Source organism: Dermacentor silvarum, chromosome 6, assembly GCF_013339745.2.
Source record: "Dermacentor silvarum isolate Dsil-2018 chromosome 6, BIME_Dsil_1.4, whole genome shotgun sequence".
Classification (NCBI taxonomy): Eukaryota; Metazoa; Arthropoda; class Arachnida; order Ixodida; family Ixodidae; genus Dermacentor; species Dermacentor silvarum.
The window spans coordinates 16,391,122-16,412,762 of NC_051159.1; the positions used below are offsets into that span (position 1 = coordinate 16,391,122).

General features: G+C 50.3%; 1 protein-coding gene and 1 pseudogene across 1 annotated transcript; both read left to right on the plus strand.

Moving 5' to 3' along the window:
- The first annotated feature begins 9,773 nt into the window (after nucleotides 1-9,773).
- On the plus strand, nucleotides 9,774-12,227 carry LOC125946270 (uncharacterized; annotated as a pseudogene).
- A 3,020-nt stretch (nucleotides 12,228-15,247) lies between these two features.
- Nucleotides 15,248-16,148, plus strand: LOC125946271 (uncharacterized protein K02A2.6-like). Its single transcript, XM_049668966.1, has one exon. It carries the CDS (start codon nucleotides 15,248-15,250, stop codon nucleotides 16,130-16,132), a length of 885 nt encoding a protein of 294 aa, XP_049524923.1. The 3' UTR covers nucleotides 16,133-16,148.
- The last annotated feature ends 5,493 nt before the right edge of the window (nucleotides 16,149-21,641 follow it).

The following is a 21,641-nucleotide window of genomic DNA, read 5'->3' on the forward strand; positions in this document are numbered from 1 at the left end:
ACTTTCATATATGCCAGAAAAAACAGTAAGAATCATATTATCACGTAGTAGTGACGCTGAAGAAAACAGTCGTAAAACTGTGTACAACGAAACTGGTGGTTTATTGGGCGAACCTGTGCCCACAAAAGCAAGGTACACTCAAAGCACAACGATAGCGGCGAACACAGTCGGCGATCTTTGAAAATCTGATCAGCGGCGAAACGCGTTGGCTTTTATACCTGAGTCATCGAAGGTTCTAGACTAATCCCTGATGCCCGCGTGTCTTCCAGAAAGTTCTAGACAATTCGCGTCAGTCACACAATCAGATAACATAAGCGTCGGTGAAAACAGGCAACGGAAAGAAGCATCGATAACGTTCTAGAAACCTCCGACACAGGCGCGTCCTGCGCCGAGCGATAACGTTTAACATGTGTTAGCCGGTGGAAAGCGGCCACCGGTGAAAGATAAACATGGATACGTGTCAATACCCTCCCCTTAAAAAGCATCGTCCCGATGCTACAAACACGAAAGCGAAAACAAAACCACGCGTAATAAACAAAAAAAAATACAATAACAAAATAACAAAGTACCTAACGTCGTCAGCGGGCGTAGAAAGGTTTAAGACGCACCACATGGATGACTTCAGGTCGTGCCCGGCGTCGCTGTGATTGCAAAATGCCGTCTGGCACGACCTCATAGTCCAGTGCGCCAATACGTCGGATTATCTTATATGGTCCGAAATAGCGACGCAACAGTTTCTCGCTAAGTCCTCGTCGGCGTATCGGAGTCCAGACCCAAACACGGTCGCCAGGCTGGTACTCGACGTAGCGTCGTCGAAGATTGTAGTGTCGGCTGTCGGTCCTCTGCTGGTTCTTGATGCGCAGGCGGGCGAGCTGTCGACCGTCTTCGGCACGCTCCAAATAAGTGGCAACGTCGAGATTTTCTTCGTCAGCGACGTCCGGTAGCATGGCGTCAAGCGTCGTTGCCGGGTTCCTTCCGTAGACCAGGTTGAACGGCGCCATGTGCGTCGTTTCTTGCACGGCCGTGTTGTATGCGAAGGTCACGTACGGAAGGATGGCATCCCACGTCTTGTGTTCGACGTCGACGTACATTGCCAGCATGTCGGCGATGGTCTTATTTAGGCGCTCGGTGAGGCCATTCGTCTGCGGGTGGTAGGCGGTGGTGCGGCGATGGCTTGTCTGGCTGTATCGCAGGATGGCTTGAGTTAGTTCTGCCGTAAAGGCCGTGCCTCTGTCAGTGATGAGGACTTCTGGGGCACCGTGACACAGGAGGATGTTCTCAACGAAGAATCGGGCTACCTCGGCGGCACTGCCTTTGGGCAAGGCTTTTGTTTCGGCGTAGCGGGTGAGGTAGTCCGTAGCGACGACGATCCATTTATTCCCGGACGTCGACGTCGGAAAAGGCCCCAGTAAGTCCATCCCGATCTGCTGGAACGGTCGGCGAGGTGGCTCGATTGGCTGTAGAAGTCCGGCTGGTCTTGTCGGCGGTGTTTTGCGTCGCTGACAGTCTCGACATGTCCTTACGTAATGGGCGACGTCGGCAGAGAGGCGAGGCCAGTAGTATTTTTCTTGTATCCTCGCGAGAGTGCGGGAAAAACCGAGATGGCCAGCCGTTGGGTCGTCATGGAGAGCTTGCAGAACCTCTGGATGCAATGCTGAGGGTACCACGAGGAGGTAGTTGGCTCGGAGAGGCGAGAAGTTCTTCTTTAGGAGAATGTCGTTTTGCAAGAAGAACGACGCCAATCCTCGCCTGAACACATTCGGCACAGTGACGGTCTTGCCTTCCAGGTAGTCTACAAGGCTCCTTAGTTCCGGGTCGGCTCGCTGTTGTTCGGCGAATTCGTCGGCACTGATGGGTCCCAAGAAAGTGTCGTCATCCTGGTCGTCTCGTGGCGGCGGTTCGACGGGGGCGCGAGACAAACAATCGGCGTCAGCGTGCTTTCGCCCGGATTTGTAAACGACGGTGATGTCGAATGCTTGAAGTCTCAGGCTCCATCGTGCGAGGCGACCTGAAGGATCCTTCAAGTTAGCTAGCCAACACAAGGCGTGGTGGTCGCTCACAACTTTAAAGGGCCTGCCATAGAGGTAGGGGCGAAACTTTGATGTAGCCCAGATGATGACGAGGCACTCCTTTTCTGTTGTGGAATAATTTGCTTCCGCCTTCGATAGCGACCGGCTAGCGTAACTTACAACCCTTTCTAGTCCGTCAGTCCTCTGCACAAGCACGGCGCCGAGTCCTACGCTGCTTGCGTCGGTGTGGACTTCGGTATCGGCATTTTCGTCGAAATGCGCAAGTATTGCCGGCGATTGCAGGCGTAGCTTCAGTTCTTCAAATGCTTTGACTTGCGGCGTCTCCCACTTGAACTCGACGTCGGCCTTCGTGAGATACGTCAGGGGCTCAGTGATCCGTGAAAAATTCTTGACGAAGCGCCTGTAATAGGCGCACAGTCCAAGAAATCTACGCACTGCCTTCTTGTCAGCGGGCGGAGGAAAGTTGGAGATGGCCGCAGTTTTCTGAGGGTCGGGGCGCACTCCAGACTTGTTGATGACGTGGCCCAAAAACAAGAGCTCCTCATATGCGAAGCGGCACTTTTCTGGCTTCAACGCGAGTCCGGAGGTCTTGATTGCTTGAAGAACTGTTTCAAGGCGCCGCAGATGTTCTTCGAAGCTTGAGGCAAACACAACGACGTCGTCCAAATAGACGAGGCAAGTCTGCCACTTCAAGCCTGCCAGTACTGTATCCATGACACGTTGGAAAGTGGCAGGCGCCGAGCAAAGACCAAACGGCATGACCTTGAACTCGAACAGTCCGTCTGGTGTTATAAAGGCAGTCTTCTCCCGGTCCCTCTCGTCGACTTCGATTTGCCAGTAGCCGGTTTTGAGGTCCATCGACGAAAAATACTTTGCGTTGTAGAGTCGATCCAAGGCGTCGTGCAATCCGTGGGAGGGGGTATACGTCCTTCTTCGTGATTTTGTTGAGGCGACGATAATCGACGCCGAAACGTAGGATTCCATCCTTCTTCTTCACTAACACAACGGGGGACGCCCACGGACTCTTGGACGGCTGGATGATGTCGTCGCGTAGCATTTCGTCGACTTGTTGCCTTATGGCCTCGCGTTCGCGCGCCGAAACTCGGTACGGGCTCTGACGGAGTGGCCGGACATTTTCGTCGGTTATGATGCGGTGCTTGGCGACAGGGGTTTGTCGAACTTTTGACGACGACGAGAAGCAGTCCTCGTATTGCAGGAGCAGAGCCTTTAGTTGTTCTTTCTTATGCCTGGGAAGGTTCTGATTGACGTCGAAAGTTGGTTCAGGTACTATAGTCGTCGTTGTAGGTGCACTGGAATCCGTGAACGCGAAAGCACTGCTGGCTTGTACTATTTCGTCGATGTAGGCGACCGTGGTGCCTTTGTTAATGTGCTTGTATTCGGGGCTGAAGTTCGTGAGCATCACCCTTGCTTTCCCTGCATGTAGCTCAGCTATGCCTCTAGCGACGCAAATTTCACGGTCGAGCAGTAAGTGATGATCGCCCTCGATGACGCCCTCCATGTCTGCAGGCACTTCGGTGCCGACGGAAATCATTACGCTGGAGCGAGGCGGAACGGTGACTTGTTCTTCAAGCACATTCAAGACATTTTAACTTATGCTTGTATGCGGTGGTATCGTGTTGTGCGTTGAAAGCGTTACAGACTTGGACCTTAAGTCGATGACTGCACCGTGTTGATTTAGAAAGTACATGCCTAGGATGACATCCCTGGAGCAGTGCTGCAGGATTACGAAGCTCGCCGGGTAAGTGCGGTTGTTTACCGTGACTCGCGCTGTGCAGATTCCAGTCGGCGTTATTAGGTGGCCTCCCGCTGTCCGGATATCGGGTCCTTGCCAGGCCTTCTTCAACTTGGCGGCGAACGGGCCACTGAAGACGGAGTAGTCGGCTCCAGTGTCGACGAGAGCGGTGACGTTATGGCCATCGATGAGCACGTCTAGATCGGTAGACCGGCGTCAGGCGTTGCGGTTAATTCGTGGCGTCGGATCACGGCTGCGTCGGCTTGCTCTGCTGCTGCTACGTCGCGTCGGAAGGTCTTCTTTCGGCGGCGAAGTGCTGTCAAGGCTGTTGCTAGGCGGCGTGCTGATATCTCGTCGTTATGAATCGCGAATCGTCGTCGTCGGCGGCGTCGGAGGATCTTCGGCATTGCGTCATACAGCAACCGCACCTCCATCGGTTGCTGCCTTTAGTTTCCCGGGTAAGGGCTGGGAGATCGGCCCCGGGTGGGACCGGTGTACTGACGGCGATGCGGCGAGATGTAGCGGCCCGGTGACGGCGAGCGTGAGGGTCGTCGTGGTTGCCACTGGGCTCCGGCGAGGTAGTCGGCGATGTCACGTGGTCGCTCGTCAAGCTGTGGACGCGGCGCGTTGACGGCGAACCCTCGTAGGCCCATCTCGCGGTATGGGCACCGGCGGTAGACATGGCCGGCTTCCCCGCAGTGATACCAGAGCGGGCGGTGGTCGGGGGCGCGCCAAATGTCTGTCTTCCTTTGGTAGCTTCGCTGGGCGACGGGCGGGCGTGCTGGCGGCGGCGGCGGTGGACGGCGGAACTGCGGCGTTACGGGGCCCTGGCGCGAGCGCGGAGGGGGGCCTTGACGACGGGCGACGGCGGCGTAGGTCAGCGCTTCCGGCTGGGGTTGCGGCGATTGTGGCTGCACATCGGGAACTCCAAGTGAGCGCTGAACTTCGTCTTTGATGACGTCGGCGATAGATGCCACGTGAGGCTGCGACCTGGGAAAGAGCTTATGCAGCTCCTCGCGAACGACCATTCTGATGGTCTCGCGCAGGTCGTCGGCGCCTAGCGCTTGAGCGTCGGCGTAGTTGGTCAGGGCACGGCGGTTGTATTGCCTGACGCGCATTTCAAGCGTCTTCTCGATCGTTGTAGCCTCGGAAAGAAATTCGGTGACAGTCTTGGGCGGGTTGCGCATCAATCCGGCGAATAGTTGGTCTTTGACACCCCGCATCAAGAACCGAACTTTCTTTTCTTCAGACATGTCGGGGTCGGCGTGGCGGAAGAGGCGAGTCATCTCCTCCGTGAAGATCGCGATGTTCTCGTTCGGCAATTGCACTCTGGTTTCTAAGAGAACCTCTGCCCTCTCCTTTCGTACGACACTCGTGAAGGTCCTCACGAAGTTTTCACGAAAAAGGTCCCACGTAACCAGGGTGGTCTCTCTGTTCTCAAACCAGGTCCGAGCAGCGTCATGCAACGAAAAATAGACATGGCGCAGCTTGTCATCGTCGCTCCATTTTTGAATGTCGCGGTCCTCTCGTATGTCTCCAGCCAGGTTTCAGGGTCTTCAGCGGATGATCCACGAAAAGTCGGTGGCTCCCGAGGTTTCTGCAGCAGGATGGGGGACGCTGGTGCTGCCATTTTGGTCGTTGTCTTGGCCTTGATTGCAGTGGTCTTTTCGGGAAGAAGTCCGAACTCCGGCACAAGTCCTTGCTGCCTACGGCTAGCTCGCTGGTCCTTGGCGACGTTGCTCTCGTCTTCCGGTTTCGGGCTTGGGTCGCGGCTTTGCGGGGGCGTTCGGTGCATGAACGAACTAGCACCTCCACCAGATGTCACGTAGTAGTGACGCTGAAGAAAACAGTCGTAAAACTGTGTACAACGAAACTGGTTGTTTATTGGGCGAACCTGTGCCCACAAAAGCAAGGTACACTCGAAGCACAACGATAGCGGCGAACACAGTCGGCGATCGTCGAAAATCTGATCAGCGGCGAAACGCGTCGGCTTTTATACCTGAGTCATCGAAGGTTCTAGATTAATCCCTGATGCCCGCGTGTCTTCCAGAAAGTTCTAGACAATTCGCGTCAGTCACACAATCAGATAACATAAGCGTCGGTGAAAACAGGCAACGGAAAGAAGCATCGATAACGTTCTAGAAACCTCCGACACAGGCGCGTCCTGCGCCGAGCGATAACGTTTAACATTTGTTAGCCGGTGGAAAGCGGCCAGCGGTGAAAGATAAACATGTATACGTGTCAGTATGCATAATGGCACAGTTGAGGTAGAATGTAGTGAATATGTGGGCTTTTGATATGTTAACATTATTGACGGCATAGATCAGCGTTGTGTAAAATTTTGTAAGCAAGAGTTAAAACACAATAATTGATGCAAACTGCTATGGGTTGTATGTTTAGTAATCCATACGCATATGAAACTGAGTCTGTTTTTTGTACAAAAAGCACAGCACGTAGTACTGTGCTACTTTAAGGGGTTTTAGTGGTGTCTGGTAGGTTAATCCGTAAATTGCTATAGCGTATGCAATGTGTGAAGGTATATAATAATAATACAATGTTAACAATATCTTCGACGGGAAAATGTAACGTAACCTGTGGAGTATAGGTATTTTTCTGTAAATCTTAAGTGTTGTTTCGTGAATGTGTTTGTGCCATGACAGCTGTGCATTCAAGTGGACGCCAAGAAATGTTGTATTACTGACTGTTTCTAATGGCGCGTCATTCCTTACAAGCGAGGTATTAGACTTAAAATGAGTGTTTTTAGGGGCAAGGATAACATAGTTACTTTTTGCGGTGTTAGCGAGAAGTTTATTAGCATGAAGCCAGATTGACAACTTTTTAGGGCTGTTGTAGCTTTGTCGTATAGTTCATTTTGGTTTCTCGCTGTTATAAACATGTTAGTATCGTCTGCGTAAAGGATACATTCTTCACGTATAACGGATGGTAGATCATTAATGTAAGTTAAAAACAAAACTGGCCCTAGAATTTGTCCTTGCAGAACACCGCTATTCATTGTACATCGTGATGATGACACACCGTTTACATGTACTTATGCTCTTTGTTAGTTATATACGAGGTGTGTTAGAAAAGTATGCGGCTTTATTTTTATTTTTTTGCGAACACCTGATGGATATGAAACAAGCGTGCTTGGATCAGCGGACCTTGAAGCTTCGTGCGCATGCGCGAACTTCTTTCCTGCCTGCCGATAGCATAGAGAAAGAAATTCAACAAGAGGGGACACTCGGCAAAAACTGGCAACAGAAAACACGTCACCATACGTCACGCTATACTTTTGACACCGAACGTTAGCTGCCGCGAGCATCGAAAAAAAAAAAAAAGAAGTGAACTTAAGTTAACAGGCATTGATTTATTTTTAAAATTCTTTGCCGCGAAAACTAAAACATTTTGCGTATAAATGAACTTAAGCTTTGCGACTTATTTTCCTTGCCTTACCTAGCCACAGGTCAATGACGCGCCAGATGCATGCGTCATCCGCCAGGCACTCTTCCGAAGCCAGCGAGGACGGCTGCGCGCGCGTTTGAGTGCTCGCGCGCGGCGACCCGTCTGTCTCCCCCCCCCCCCCCCCCCCCTTTTTTTTTTTATGTAACGTGGTTTATTGGGCTTTCGGCGTATTCTTGCGTTCCTTCTGCACTGGGACAAGACACCACTGCACTATTGGACTTCGGCAAGGTGAGAAATCTTGTTTCACAGTCTACGACGCAATTAGGGTTATGGCACGGGACGGAGACTTAAGATGTAGTTAGCGAAAAACAGCTCGGCCATCCTGGCGCAGTTAATTTGAGTTAATGAATCGTGCTTGGACATGTTTCCGACGCTACCTATGGGGCTATTGTAACTTATTTCGGATTTTGAGGCACGGTGGCCGCACAGGGCGCCGTGTCGCAGTTAGCGAGAACTCGGCCGTGGTGCGTAGTCTATCGCATCTTGCTAGGAGAAGTTTCTGCCGCTTTCTCTGACGCCAGACATTACTGAAAAGTAATTTCGTTACTTTCCGGGGTACTTTTGAGGCACGCTGGCCGCACAGCGCGCTCTGACGCAGTTAACGATAAGCAGCTCGGCCGTGGTGATAAAGTTTGGCGTGTAATGAATCTTAGAGGGACAAGTTTGTGACGTTTTTTGGTAGCCCCGCAACAACATATACCTCACGTCTGTTGAAAACGCGATGGGCGATTGCAAAGAGTGATAAGATGGGAGTGTGTTGCTGGCGCCGGCAGAACGCGCGAAAGATAACGCCGAGGAACATATCAGAAACTGTAATTCGAAAATTCCGTCTTCTAAAGGACTGAAAACAGGCTTTGCACCCACGCATATGTCTTGAGTGCCTGTTGCGTCCGTCTGTGTATGTAGTGTACCGTCGCTTCGCTTGAGGCCAAGTTTTGCAAACGCGAAGTTGCCCGTGTATTTGTGCGGCTACAGTGCAGGAAATAATGCCCGGAAATGGGGGAATACTTGGAAATCAGATGTTTTCGTATTTTATGGTATTGTTTGGGATTTTCTACGCATTGTATGTAAAAGCGAATTGCTTTTGTTTGTAATGCCGCCCAATCACCGCTTTCGCATGTTTCGCCTCTACACGCAGTATTCCTCTATCTAAATACCAAATGACACATGCTTGTAACATGCTGTTTCGTGCTTGTAAATGTAACATGCTTGTAATTAACTTTTTTTCAGCTGATGCCGTCCAGTGGAGCTTCATACAGCAACTACTGCTTACATGGGGTCACAACGTTGGATGAACGCACAAAAAGCGCGGAACGAGCTTTTATATAGAGCAAAATAAATATTTCCACATTTCACAAGGAGTCTTGCGTCTACTTTGTGAAATTGCACGTGGTACAGATTTGATGAGACTTGACAAGATCGTTCGCAATAATTTTTACCAAATAATAAACCGATTCTGCACGAAGACCGTGCGCGGTCGAGCAAAAAAAAATGTCACAGTTTCGCCCTACGGGCGAAGCAATGAATGCGATAGCAACACAGCAATGTCATACGAAGTAAGGTGAGCGGCTTTGGTAGCAATATGAATTGTAGTAAACATGAGCTGATTAAGTAAGCAGGTGTGCTGTGGCGTAAGTAGACCGACATGAAGAGAGACTCGATGACCACGAGAAGGCGCGTGTGAAACGGTGGTGTTGATGAGAAGCGCTTCCCGTGGGCAGCGCGTGCGAAGGGACACACCTGTAGCGCTGCACTGCCGACCCGGGCAGCATTGCATGTGTAGCGTGCGTTGGAAAATGTGGCCCGACTATTACTAACTGATTGAACAAGCGTGGTGTGAGCGCGCACAAACAAACATGAATAGATCACACTGAGTGACTGCAGACAACGACTGTCAAAACGCTGGCAGCAAGCGCATACGCCGCAGCAGCGGGCGAAGGTACGTGCGGTCTATCGCTTCAACTGAAACTGAGCGGCGAATGCACGGCGCATAAAGGTCAGAGCCGTGTGGAGATAAGCGACGGTGCGAGCGAGCGACGAGCGCGGTTGTTGGCAGAGTAGAAGTGCCCCCCCCCCGCTCCCTCCGGCGCTGGCGTCCCGTTTCCTTGCTTGCGCGTGGGAGATTGAGTGCGTTCGCTCTCCGTGATAGCGCGCGCCCCCGCACGCTTCCGCTCGGGCATACGGCGCGCGGCGAAGATTTTATCCATAGGGAACCTCACGGCGACGGCGACGCCGACGGCAGAAATCCGGTTGAAGTGTCCATATAATTGCTATCGCAATAAAAAGCAAGAAAAACAAAACGCAGCCGGCGTGCTAGCTAGCGTTCAAAATGCGCGCGCCCAAAACCGAAACCGGAAGTGATATACACCGACCGCTTGACGCGCTGCTGTGAATTCGGCCGCTGGGCTCTATGGGAGTGTCCCCTCTTGGTTGAATTCCTTTCTCTATGCCGGTAGCGTCAGTCGCTGGGACGCAGCGTTTGAGTGAGGTAGTTCGCAGTGCTCTCGTCGGTTTTTTTTATTGCAACGAAAGTGACGGAGCGATTATAGCAGCCCTACTGCATCACATTTTGCCAGAAACTCGGCGACAGCAAAGTGGAAACCATTCGGAAGATTCAGACGGCTTTCGGTGACGATGCTATGAGCAGCACGCAGATTAAAGAGTGGTACAACCGGTTTAAAGACGGCCGCACATCGGTGGAGAGCGAGCCACGCTCCGGCCAGCTATCAACATGCCGAAATGAGCAGGTCATTGCCGAAGTGAATGCTGTGGTGATGCGGGACCGTCGTGTGACTATCCGAGAAATTGCGGAAGAGGTGGGCATCACCACTTTTTCTGCGCATTCCATTATGACCGAAGATTTGGCCATGAAGAGAGTTGCGGCGAAATTTCTGCCGAAGCTGCTCACGGTGGAGCAAAAGCAACTTCGTTTTGAAGTCTCACAGAACATGCTAGATTCCACAAACAGTGACCCCGACTTCATGAACACCATATATAATCACTGGGGACGATTCTTGGGTGTACGGGTACGACCCGGAAACCAAATCCCAGTCGTCACAGTGGAAGCATTCCACGTCCCCAAGACCAAAGAAGGCCCGTGATGTGCGCAGCAACTTCTTCTTTCTGGGGTTTTACGTGCCAAAACCAGTTCTGATTATGAGGCACGCCGTAGTGAAGGGCTCCGGAAAATTTTGACCACCTGGGGTTCTTTAACGTGCACTACAACGCAAGCACACGGGCGTTTTTGCATTTCGCCTCCATCGAAATGCGGCCGCCGCGGCCGGGATTTGATCCCGCGATCTCGTGCTCAGCAGCGCAACGCCTTAGCTGACAATGTGCGCAGCAACGTCAAAGCGATGCTGACTGCTTTCTTTGACTCCCGCGGTGTGGTACACCACGAGTACGCACCACAGGGACAAACATTCACCAAAGAGTACTACAGAGATGTACTTCGTCACCTACGTGATGCTGTGCGGCGCATGAGGCCGTAGTTGGGGTCAACAGGAAATTGGCGCATCCATCACGACAATGCTCCTGCACATTCCTCTCACTTGATTCAAACTCTTTTGGCAAAAAACCAGACTCCTGTAGTTCAACAGGCACCTTACTCTCCTGATATGCCCCCCCCCCCCCCCCCCCCTTGCGGCTTCCTGCTGTTTCCCAAAATCAAGATGCCAGTGAAAGGAGCGCGATTTCAGACAAGAGAGGACGTTAGGGCTGTAAGGACAGCTGAGCGAAAATCTATTCTGAAAGAGGTCTTCTCGGAATGCTTCCAACAGTGGCAGCACCGCTGGGAGAAGTGTGTGGAGTCCCAAGGAGACTACTGTGAGGGTGATTAGGTTTCGAACGCTCCAGTTATGCCACTTTTTTTTTCTTCGGCCAAAGGTCGGATACTTTTCTAACACACCGCGCAGTTAGACAAGAGCGTCAGCAGCCTCCCGTGTACACCGTAGTGTTCTAATTTGGTTAGCAATATGTCATGGTTAAGCACGTCGAACGCTTCCGTGAGGTCAACGAAAATACCTATTGTAAGTAATTTATTTTCTATATTTATTTTGCTTTTTCAACTATATTAAGTAGGGCATGCTCTGTTGATTTTCCCGTACTGTAGCCGCATTGCTCAGGTGTGTATAAACTATGTATAAAAACTGTGTATAAAAACACGAGGGAGAGAAAGATATAATCAAAAACACAAGCCGTAACAACAATATTTCTCACACAGACTAAACAAACGAAAGAACCAAGAATATAATCTATACAATGGGACTAGTTAGTTCCGATAAGGAAAAAAAAATTTGCGAAAACCAGGGAAAACAATCTAGTGCAGGCAGAAATAACTATACAGAGCTTTCAAAGAAGTACTTTCCAATCCATTGGTTTCGTTGTGTAATTTAGTCAGTAGCCTTGGCAGGTTGTTACGAAGAGTTTGTTGTCCGTATGTCGTTATAACAGTTTCCACTTTTCAAAAATCTCTCGTCCTTGTCGTATATGCTGTAATGTGGATTTTTAGATCCGCTAGTGTTCTTAGAAAGCTGACTCCATTTTTATTTCTTGTTTGTATGTTCTACAGAGTCGATAATCGTACATACTGGCAATTGGCATTATATTATATTTTATGAAAAAATCACGTGCATGAACATATTTTGGAACGTTTTCAACGACTCGTAAGAATTTTTTTTTGCAGTACATAAATATTTTCCAAATTTCCCTGTGTGGTAGTAGCCCAAACTAAGTGACAGTATTTTAGACTAGAAAGAAACAGTGTGTTGAAAATCAGTATCATTACTTTTTTGGCAGTATATGACTGTGACGCAGTGCACTGTCATGCACACGCGCACTCAGTTGGCTGCAACGCCCCCTTTGATAATGTGTATATAAGAGAGTGTTTCGTTCAATAAAGGGCTCATTTGATGCACTTCATCTTGTGCAAACCACATGGTGTCAGAAGTGGTCGGAATGCGGCCGATGTACGCAGCCAGTGAAAGAAAAACGGACGGGTAGCAAGCCAACGAGGGCGGCTCGAAGGTCCAAACTAGTACGAGAATGGAGAACGGGGAACAGCAACAGCGCCAGCAGACCAGCGCCCCAGTCACCACGCTACTGCCACCGCCAAGAGTCCTGGACACCACAGGAGACGTATGGCAAAGTTGGAAGACGTGGCGGCAGGAGTTCGAGCTCTTCGCAACGGCAACGTACCTAAACCAGCAACCCAAAGAGGCAGCCACTTTTCTCATGATTATCGGAGAGGACGCGCGCAAGACGTATAGCACTTTTGTATTTGCATCGGATGAAGAGAAGTCGGACGTAGAAGTCCTGAAACTTAAATTTGAGGCATTTTACAAGCCCGCACTAAACCTAGCCTATCACGAGTTTCGTTTTGGAAAGCGCGACCAAAATGAGGGCGAAAGCTTCAACGACTGGTTAACAGACCTACGAGTGCTAGCAAAAAGTTGCGAGTTTGGGTAACTCGAAGAGCGTATGCTCAGAAGCCGTATTATTCTTGGAATAAGAGACAAAAAGCTGCAAGAAAAGCTCGTCTCTGAAAATGCTTCATTCGCAAAGACGGTAGAAATGTGCCGCTCGCGAGAACATGGCAAAGAACAGTGCGAAGAAATACAGGCACGCCCCAAAAGCCATTACGCTGCCGAGATGAACGCGCTATCTGAGGCAAAAGGTCGGCGTTGCACAAAGTGCGCAAAGATACACCAGACTGACCGTGTCTGCCCCGCAAAAGGGCGCACATGCAGAAAATGCGGCGGAAGGAATCACTTCGCCATAGCCTGCAAGAAGATGGCAAAAAACTTTCACTCGAAAGAGCAAAAGGTAGCATCTATTGAAACGCAAGACGGCGAAACGCAAGGCGATTTCTGGTTGGAAACAGTATCGCATGTCCATGGGAAAGACGATCGCTGGACGGCTACCATTCAGATAGAAAGAAAACCAATTTTTTGCAAGCTGGACACAGGCGCAACCTGCTCAATTATCGCGCGCAGCCAGCTGCAGAAAATAACAAACAAGCAGCCACACGACTGTAACGTAGTTTTAAACACGTTCTTTGGCTTCCAGAAAAAAGCAACGAAACAAGTTCGTCTCGAAGTTGCAATGAGAGAAAGCAAGATTCAGACAGACTTTTTTGTTGTAGAGGACGAGGTTGCCGTGACGTTGAGCGGCGCAGTTGCTGAAGAGTTGGGCTTACTAAAAAGAGTCTCTTATGTCGAGCAACTAGAGCTTTACGATGCTGCGAAACCTTACAAAGACGTTTTCGAGGGCCTAGGTCAATTGGAGGGTATGGTTTACCACCTGAAGCTCAAGCCGGGTTCCCAGGGAGCAGTGAAACCAGCACGGCGGATTCCAATAGCATTGCAAAGCAAGGTGAAAGCAGAGCTGGATCGCATGGAGACATCGGGAGTGATCGCGCAAGTGACAGAGCCGACGGAGTGGGCCAGCAACATGGTTGTCGTCACTAAAGGAGAGAAGGTACGAATTTGTTTAGACCCTTCTGATCTGAACAAAGCGCTGCTTCGCGAGCACTATCCAATGCCAACATTGGAAGACATAGCACCTTCGATCAGTGGCGCGCAGTACTTTACAACTTTGGACGCAGCCTCCGGTTTCTGGCAAATCAAGCTAGATGAAGAAAGCTCCAAAATCTGCACAATGAGCACTCCCTATGGCCGTTACAGGTTTTTACGCATGCCGTTTGGAATCTCATCCGCACCGGAAATATTTCAGCGTGCCATGCACCGGGTACTAGAAGGGATCAAAGGCGCAGCGGTTGTCATGGACGATATTCTAGTGTGGGGCAGAACGAGAACCGAGCATGACATCAACCTTGCAAACGTCCTGCGACGATGCCAAGAGTACAACCTGAAATTGAACAGAAAGAAATGCCGTTTTTTACAGGAATCTGTCCGGTATCTTGGGCATGTTCTAACACGTGACGGGCTGAGTTTGGATCCACAGCGGCTAGAAGACATCTTGCAAGTCCAGACGCCAAGCAACCAGAAGGAGCTGCAGACGTTCCTGGGCATGGTAAATTTTGTCTCCCGCTTTATTCCGAATATGTCAAACCTAACAGCGCCACTTCGAGAACTACTAAAGAAGGATGTCGCGTGGGTTTGGGTAGACCCTCAAGAAGCTAGCTTCAAGGCTTTACAGAAAGCGCTTGCCACAGCTCCTGTATTAAGCTACTACCAGAAGGGCAAAGCGATCAGGCTATCGGTAGACGCCAGCCAGAACGGAATCGGCGCAGTAATTATACAGGACGGGCATCCGCTAGCGTACTCGTCACGTTCGATGACCGAAACGCAGCAAAGGTATGCCCAGATTGAAAAAGAGATGCTGGCAATCGTTCACGGCTGTGAAAGATTTCGTGACTATCTTTTCGGACAGCCAGAAGTTGTAGTCGAATCGGATCATAAGCCACTAGAAATGATATTTAAGAAGCCGTTATGCCAATGCCCTCTACGACTTCAGCGCATGCGCCTCAGCTTACAGAGGTACCCGATAGTCGTCAAGTACACACCTGGAAAGCAGCTGTTTGTCGCTGACGCTTTATCGCGGTTCCCGAGCAAAGCGCTACTGAAAGAACAGTGCCTAAACTACCATGTGAATGCCGTTGCTTGTCTTCAAGTTTCGGACAGTCGGCTGAGCCAAGTTCTTCAAGAGACCGACGAGGACCCAGTGATGGTGCAGCTTCGACAGTATGCTAGCACGCAGTGGCCGGATAGCAAAGCTGATGTCAGTGGCGAACTACGTTGCTACTGGAACTTCCGTGACGAGATACACGCGCAAGACGGTCTCGTGTTCCGGAGCAACCGCCTCATCATTCCTGTCAAGATGCGCAGAGAAGTACTCGCCTGCCGCACATGGAGGAGCAGACAAGATGAAGGCACGTGCCCGAACTGTGCTCTTTTGGCCTTCTATAAACAGCGATATAGAAGAAGTTGCTCGACGCTGCGAGACCTGCCAGAAACACAAGCCACGAAATCGACGCTTGCCAATGGTGAATCATGAAATTCCAAGACTACCTTGGGAAGTTGTAGGAGCCGACATTTGCTATCACAATGGCATAGAGTACTTGGTGGTTGTTGACTTTTATTCTTTCTTTTTCGAACTTAGGCCCGTGCAGACAACAGCCGACAAAGTGATTGCTGCTTGCGCCGACATATTCGCCACACACGGCTTCCCGCAGCGCATATGCACCGACAATGGGCCGCCATTCAGCAGCCAGAACTTCCGTGATTTTGTCGGTAAGATTGGCTTGCACCACGTCCGTTCCAGTCCTTATTACCCTCGATCAAACGGAATGGCTGAACGTGCGGTTCAAGAAGCCAAAAAACTACTGAAGAGGTATCGGTACGGTACAGTGGATTTTTGTGCTGCATTGCTTGAGTGGAGAAATACGCCTCGCGATTCCTATTTAGGGTCTCCGATGCAGAGACTTATGGGCCGACAGGCGAGGACGCTGCTACCAGTCACAGAAAGCCACCTGCGACCGCAAACCATACCCCCTCAAGACGTGCAACGGAGGCTCCACGACATCAGGACTAAACAACGTTCCTTCTACAACCGAGGCACAAGGTCTCTACCAGATCTTCCTAATGGCTCCCGCGTCACAGTGTACAGCGTGCCATCAAAAACCTGGTCCCCTGCTACAGTTGTCAAGCCTGCCAACAGCCCGAGAGCCTACATTATCGAGACCGAAGAAGGGCTCCAGTTGCAGCGCACCAGGGAACACCTCCGTCTGGCACCCACTCCTGCGGCAGACTCATTGGCGCCCACACATGAACATCGACTCACAGTGGGAACCACAGAGCCACAACTGCGTAGAAGCGAACGCAACCGCCGACCACCACGAAGATACCCGATGCCAGAACTTCCGTGATTTTGATTTAATAAAAAAAAAAGGGAAATGTGACGCAGTGCACTGTCATGCACACGCGCACTCAGTTGGCTGCAACGCCCCCTTTGATAATGTGTATATAAGAGAGTGTTTCGTTCAATAAAGGGCTCATTTGATGCACTTCATCTTGTGCAAACCACAATGACGGTGACGGTAAACAAGCCCGATTGTTTGACATAATTTTGTCGCCAAGGAAGTTACAAGCATATCCCATGATAAGTTTTCTTGGAGCGTAACGCCTAAAGTTTTAAAGCATGGAACAATATCGATAGGCTTTACATTTAGCGATATAGGCGTATTAATTATTACGTTTTTATTTTTGCTCCGTAAAACTATTGCTTTTGTTTTGTTTGTGTTTATTTTAGGACTATTTTTACATGTCCATTCATGTAATCATTGAAGGATTAAGTTTGCTTCCTCCACTAATTCATCCGCCTAATTTCTTGTCATGAATATGCTAGTATCATCGGCGTAAATTACAGTTTGCCTTGATACTGATGCTAATTATATCAATAATATATAAATTAAATTATAATAGTATATATTATGTACTAAACAGTCCGTCTTTCTGTATCATTTACAGAGTGAAAATAAACTTGATATATTTATTGATATAAATTAAAGAGTAAAGGGCCCAAAATACTGCCTTGTGGCACGCGACAAGAAACGGGCAGTGGACTAGAGAGTTCACCATTAATGACGACCCTTTGCTTGCGGTGTTCTAGATAACATGTGATCAGGGATGCGCAGGCTTCCCGTGGTAGCCATTACGTAGGAGCTTCCTAATAAGAAGTGAACGATTGACAGAATCAAATGCTTTTGTAAAATCTACAAACAAGCCCAGAACCAGCTGTCCCTCATCAATTGCCCTTGAAATTAACTCTTTCTGAGCAAGTAAGGCACACTACGTGCCGAGACCTTTGCGAAAGCCAAATTGGCATTCATTTAGAAGTTTGTTTTTGCTCAAAATCCATAAACCGATTTAACAATTATTTTTCAAGTACCTTCGAGGACATAGGGAGGATTGATATTGGACGATAGTTGCTCATGTCAGTTTTGTCACCTTTTTTATATAGGACACTAATGCGAGCTTCTTGCATTTTACTGGGAAAAATAGCCTGATTGAGACAAAGGTTGAAAATATATGCAATGCATGGAGCCAGAATATCAAAACGTATTTTAAAGGTTTTATTTGTGACCCGTCAATATCTTTCGCACTGCTGTTGTTTAGAAGTATAACTGGAATCCCAGAATAGAAAAGCAGGACAACACTGGACTGTATAATGGAGAAGCAAACTGAACTGAACTGAACTGAACTTTATTTGGTCCTGAGAAGAGCAAGTCCCCCTATGGGGGCTCGTCTGCGGGCCGCGTCCACGACGGGACCGGGAGGTGGAACTCGGTGGCCAGGTCGTGGGCTCTCTGGACAGCCCGAAGTTGGTCGTCCTCGTGGGGACTGGTGAGGAGAGCGGTCCATTCTTCTTCCGTGGCTGGAGACCCTGCAGCCGCGCGCAGCATGGGGCATTGCCACAGCATATGTGGTAAATTACATCTCGGGAGCCCACATCGAGGGCAACCCGGCTTTATTTCACTTATGAATCGTGAATAAAAGTTAGGTGAAGGGTAAGCGCCTGTTTGTAACAGTCGCAAAGTGAGAGTTTGCGGTCTCGTTAGATGAGGGTGAGGTAGAGGAAACTTTCTGCGCTCAAGGCGGTAGTGATGACTAACTACGTTGTACGTTAGGAGTGGGTCCCGCCGCCATGGCTCGCCCTGGGGCCTCGGGCGGCCCTTTTCCCTCGCGCGGCGAGTAAGGTCTCGCGCCTGGGAGTGAGCTAGCTCGTTGGCGTTAGGGACAAGGGGGTGAGCATCTTGGCCCACGTGGCCGGGGAACCAGATCAAGTGTTTAGTATCGACCCACGTTGCACGCGAGAGCACGCGGGCTGCCTCTTTAGAAACCGAGCCGGCGCGAAAGGCCTGTGCTGCGGCTTTGGAGTCTGTGTAGACTGTTGTGCGATCCCTGGTCGCCAGAGCTAATGCTATAGCTACCTGTTCTGCGCGGTCTGCATCCTAGTTGGGGAGTGTTAGAGAAGTGAGGTGTTCGCCTTGCAGCGACGTAACGGCTGCGACGAAGTGCCTAAATTTGACGTACTGAGCGGCGTCTACGAATGCTACCGAATCTGGCATTGCAGCAGCAGTTTTGAGGAGGGCGGCTGCTCTAGCCTTACGTCGGCCAGGGTTGTATTGCGGGTGCATGTTACGTGGGAGCGGGGGAACGATGAGGCGTTCTCGAAGCTCTGACGGCAGCGTGCACTCTCTTTGGTTGATTATTGGAGAGCTTATTTTGAGGTACGCCAGGAGTTGCCTTCCTGCCTCAGTCGAGGAGAGTCGAGCAATCTGGGTCAGCTTCTGGGCCTCGACAATCTCAGTGAAAGTGTTATGAAGGCCTAGTGCCATAAGTTTCTTTGTGTTGGTTTGAATGGGGAGTCCAAGCACCTGTTTGATACTCTTTCTAATGATCAGATTGAGTTTGTTCTCATCCCCTTTAGTCCAGGGTGAGCTACGGCTACGTAATTGTTGTCGCTCATTAGATAAGCATGGAAAAGACGCCGTAGATTTTCTTCCGATAGTCCGCCTCGTTTGTTGGCAACGCGTTTGATTAGTTTAGACATGGAGTCTGCTTTAGTGGCTATGCGCTCTATGCTGAGTCCGTTCCTGCCATCCTCCTGCAGGATCACTCCTAGTATACGAACCGAAGTGACTTGTGAAATTTGCGTACCGTCTTCTGTGTATATTGAAATGGGTGAGTTGGGAAGCCATTTGGGACCTAGTTTCGGTCTGCACAGTACAAGTTCAGACTTTTTGGCCGATAGCCGTAAACCCGTCTGTCGGAGGTAGGCCTGTACCTTGTCTACCGCCGTCTGTAGATTGCGTTCGATGTCCCCGTCACTACCGCCCCCACACCAGATGGTAACATCATCGGCGTAGAAAGCGTGGCCAAGGCCATCGATTGAGCTCAATTCTCTCGAGAGAGCACTCAAAACTAGGTTGAAGAGAAATGGAGAGAGCACTGCTTCCTGCGGTGTGCCTCTGGGACCCAAGTCGTACGTCTTGGAACCCAAACTTCCTAGTCTAATGATGGCTTTGCGGTCTTTGAGAAACGACCGCACGTATGCATAGAAGCGGTTGCCGAGTCCAGCGTCGGCAATCGCTTGTAGTATGTGCGAGTGTTTAACGTTATCGAAAGCCTTTTCTAGATCTAGTGCGAGCACGGCCCTGGTGTCCCGGGACTTGCCCGTTAAGATCTTGTGTTTCAGAATAAGCATGACGTCCTGTGTCGACATGGACGGGCGAAAGCCTATTTGATTAAAAGGGAGGAGGTGTTTCTCTTCCGCATGTTTCGTGGCCCGTTTGAGAATGACGTGCTCAGCCACCTTGCCCACACACGAGGTGAGGGAGATGGGCCTGAGCGAGCCAAGCTCAAGAGGTTTGCCCGGCTTAGGTATGAGCACGACGGCGGCTTCGCGCCACTCAAGCGGGATTTCGCCGGATTCCCATACCTCGTTGATGTGTTTAGTGAGGAGGTCTATGTCCTCGTCAGCTAGATTTTTGAGCAGCTTATTTGTAATGCCGTCAGGGCCAGGGGCTGATCTACAGTTCAGCTCAGCGAGTACTGCCCGCACCTCCGCACTCGTGAAGGGAGAAACCAATGGGTCTCCTTCCGTGTGCATTGGAGGTGGGGGGTAATCCGTGTCTGAGCTCGACTCGGTACAGAGGTAGCGCGACGCGAGCTCGTGGGTAATCTGTTCGTCCGTAAAGTTTTCCATGCGAAGCTTATGAATTAAGCGGTCTATGGTGAGTTGCTGATTGGATTTCGTGGATTTGTCGCCCAACAGATGTTTGAGCAGGTTCCATTTGGATCCTTTACTCATCTGTGCGTCTACCGAATTGCATACTTCGTCCCATTGCTGGCTAGCTAAAGTGCGACTGTGCTCTTCGATTTGCTTGTTGAGCTCCGCGATCTTTTTGCGAAGACGGCGGTTGAGGTTTTGCGTTTTTCATTTTGCCTGTAAGGCTTGCTGCGCCTCAATGAGGTGAGCAAGTCGGCTATCCATGCGCTCTACATCGCGCGTGGTTTCTATTTATTTTGTGGCTCTCTTTACGTCCTCTTGTAACCGAGCGAACAGGTCTCGAACAGAGGTGTATATAGGTGTTTTCGTCTTGCTTTCTAAGGGTGCGAAAATGATCCCAGTCGACAACCTTGAATTTACGGGGTGGGGGACTGGATACGGCTAGGGTGATGCTACAGATGTAGTGATCACTACCTAGGTTGACCTGTGTGTTAATCCACGTACAGTTCCGGATGTTTTGAACTAGTGCTAAGTCTGGAGTAGTATCTCTTGTTACCGAGTTACCCGTGTGTGTAGGGAACGCGGGGTCTGTGAGTAGTGTGAGACAGCGGTGTGCTATCTGCGTGGCAAGCGCTTTGCCTTTCGAGTGGAGGTATCCGTAACCCCAATCGGGGTGCGGAGCGTTAAAATCGCCTGCAATCAATAGTGCGTTCTCGCCTGCTATCTTGCATGCTTTCTGAAAGAGGGCTATGAAAGTTTCTCTGCTGTCGGCAGGTGAGCTGTATACGTTAAGAAGAAATACCGACTGTTTGAGGTGTGCGTTCGGAATGAGTTCCATCAAGATGTGTTCGACCTTGAGGTCAGGGTGAACTTCATGCTTTGTGTACGAAAAAGATTTCGCAATACAAGTGGCAGTCCCCCGTTTACCCTTCCGAAAGACTGACTCTACGCGGTATCCTCGCAATGCGGGGCTATCGGTGAGCGTCTCCTGAAGGAGGAGGACAGAAGGGTTCTCAGCATTTGAGCGCAGTAATTGTTGTAAGACGTCCTTCCGTTTCGGGAAGCTAAGGCAATTCCATTGCCAAATGGTGAGATTGTTTGAGGTAGCCATGTTTAATGATGAAGTATTTGCCGGCCCTGCATCTGTTGATGCCGGTCGGCTTCGAGGATTTGTACTCGTGCTGTTATTTCAGTCATTTGAAGTTTCAGTGGGTTGATTTCGGACAATATGTCTGCACGGAACTGCAGCGCCGTCAGGTGTGCTATTATGCTCGACATCGTAAGAGGTTCTTCGGCCTCTAGCGCGGAGCCAGCGCGCTTTTTCGCGCCGCGTACTGGTTTTGAGGCAGCGGGAGGGTCACTGGCGTTGCTCTCGCGTTTCTCTAGACGCTGTGGCGTTTGTGGCGTTTTAAGGAGCGCTGAGTTTGAGGCAGCGGGAGGTTCACTCGCGTTGCTCTCGCGTTTGTCCAGACGCTGGGGCGTTTGAAGGAGCGCCTTGATTTCAGAAAGCTCTTTGCGAAGGGAGAGGCCGCTAGGGGGCCACGCCGACCGGACGCGCTTCGCAAGGGCTCCGCGTCTTTCGAACTCCAGCGACCGGCTATTGCCAAGTATCGAGCACCAAACCTTCACCGTTGACGCCGGAA

Coding starts and splice junctions, on each gene's coding strand:
- LOC125946271 (XM_049668966.1), top strand. CDS start 15,248: ATGGTGAATCATGAAATTCCAAGACTACCTTGGGAAGTTGTAGGAGCC.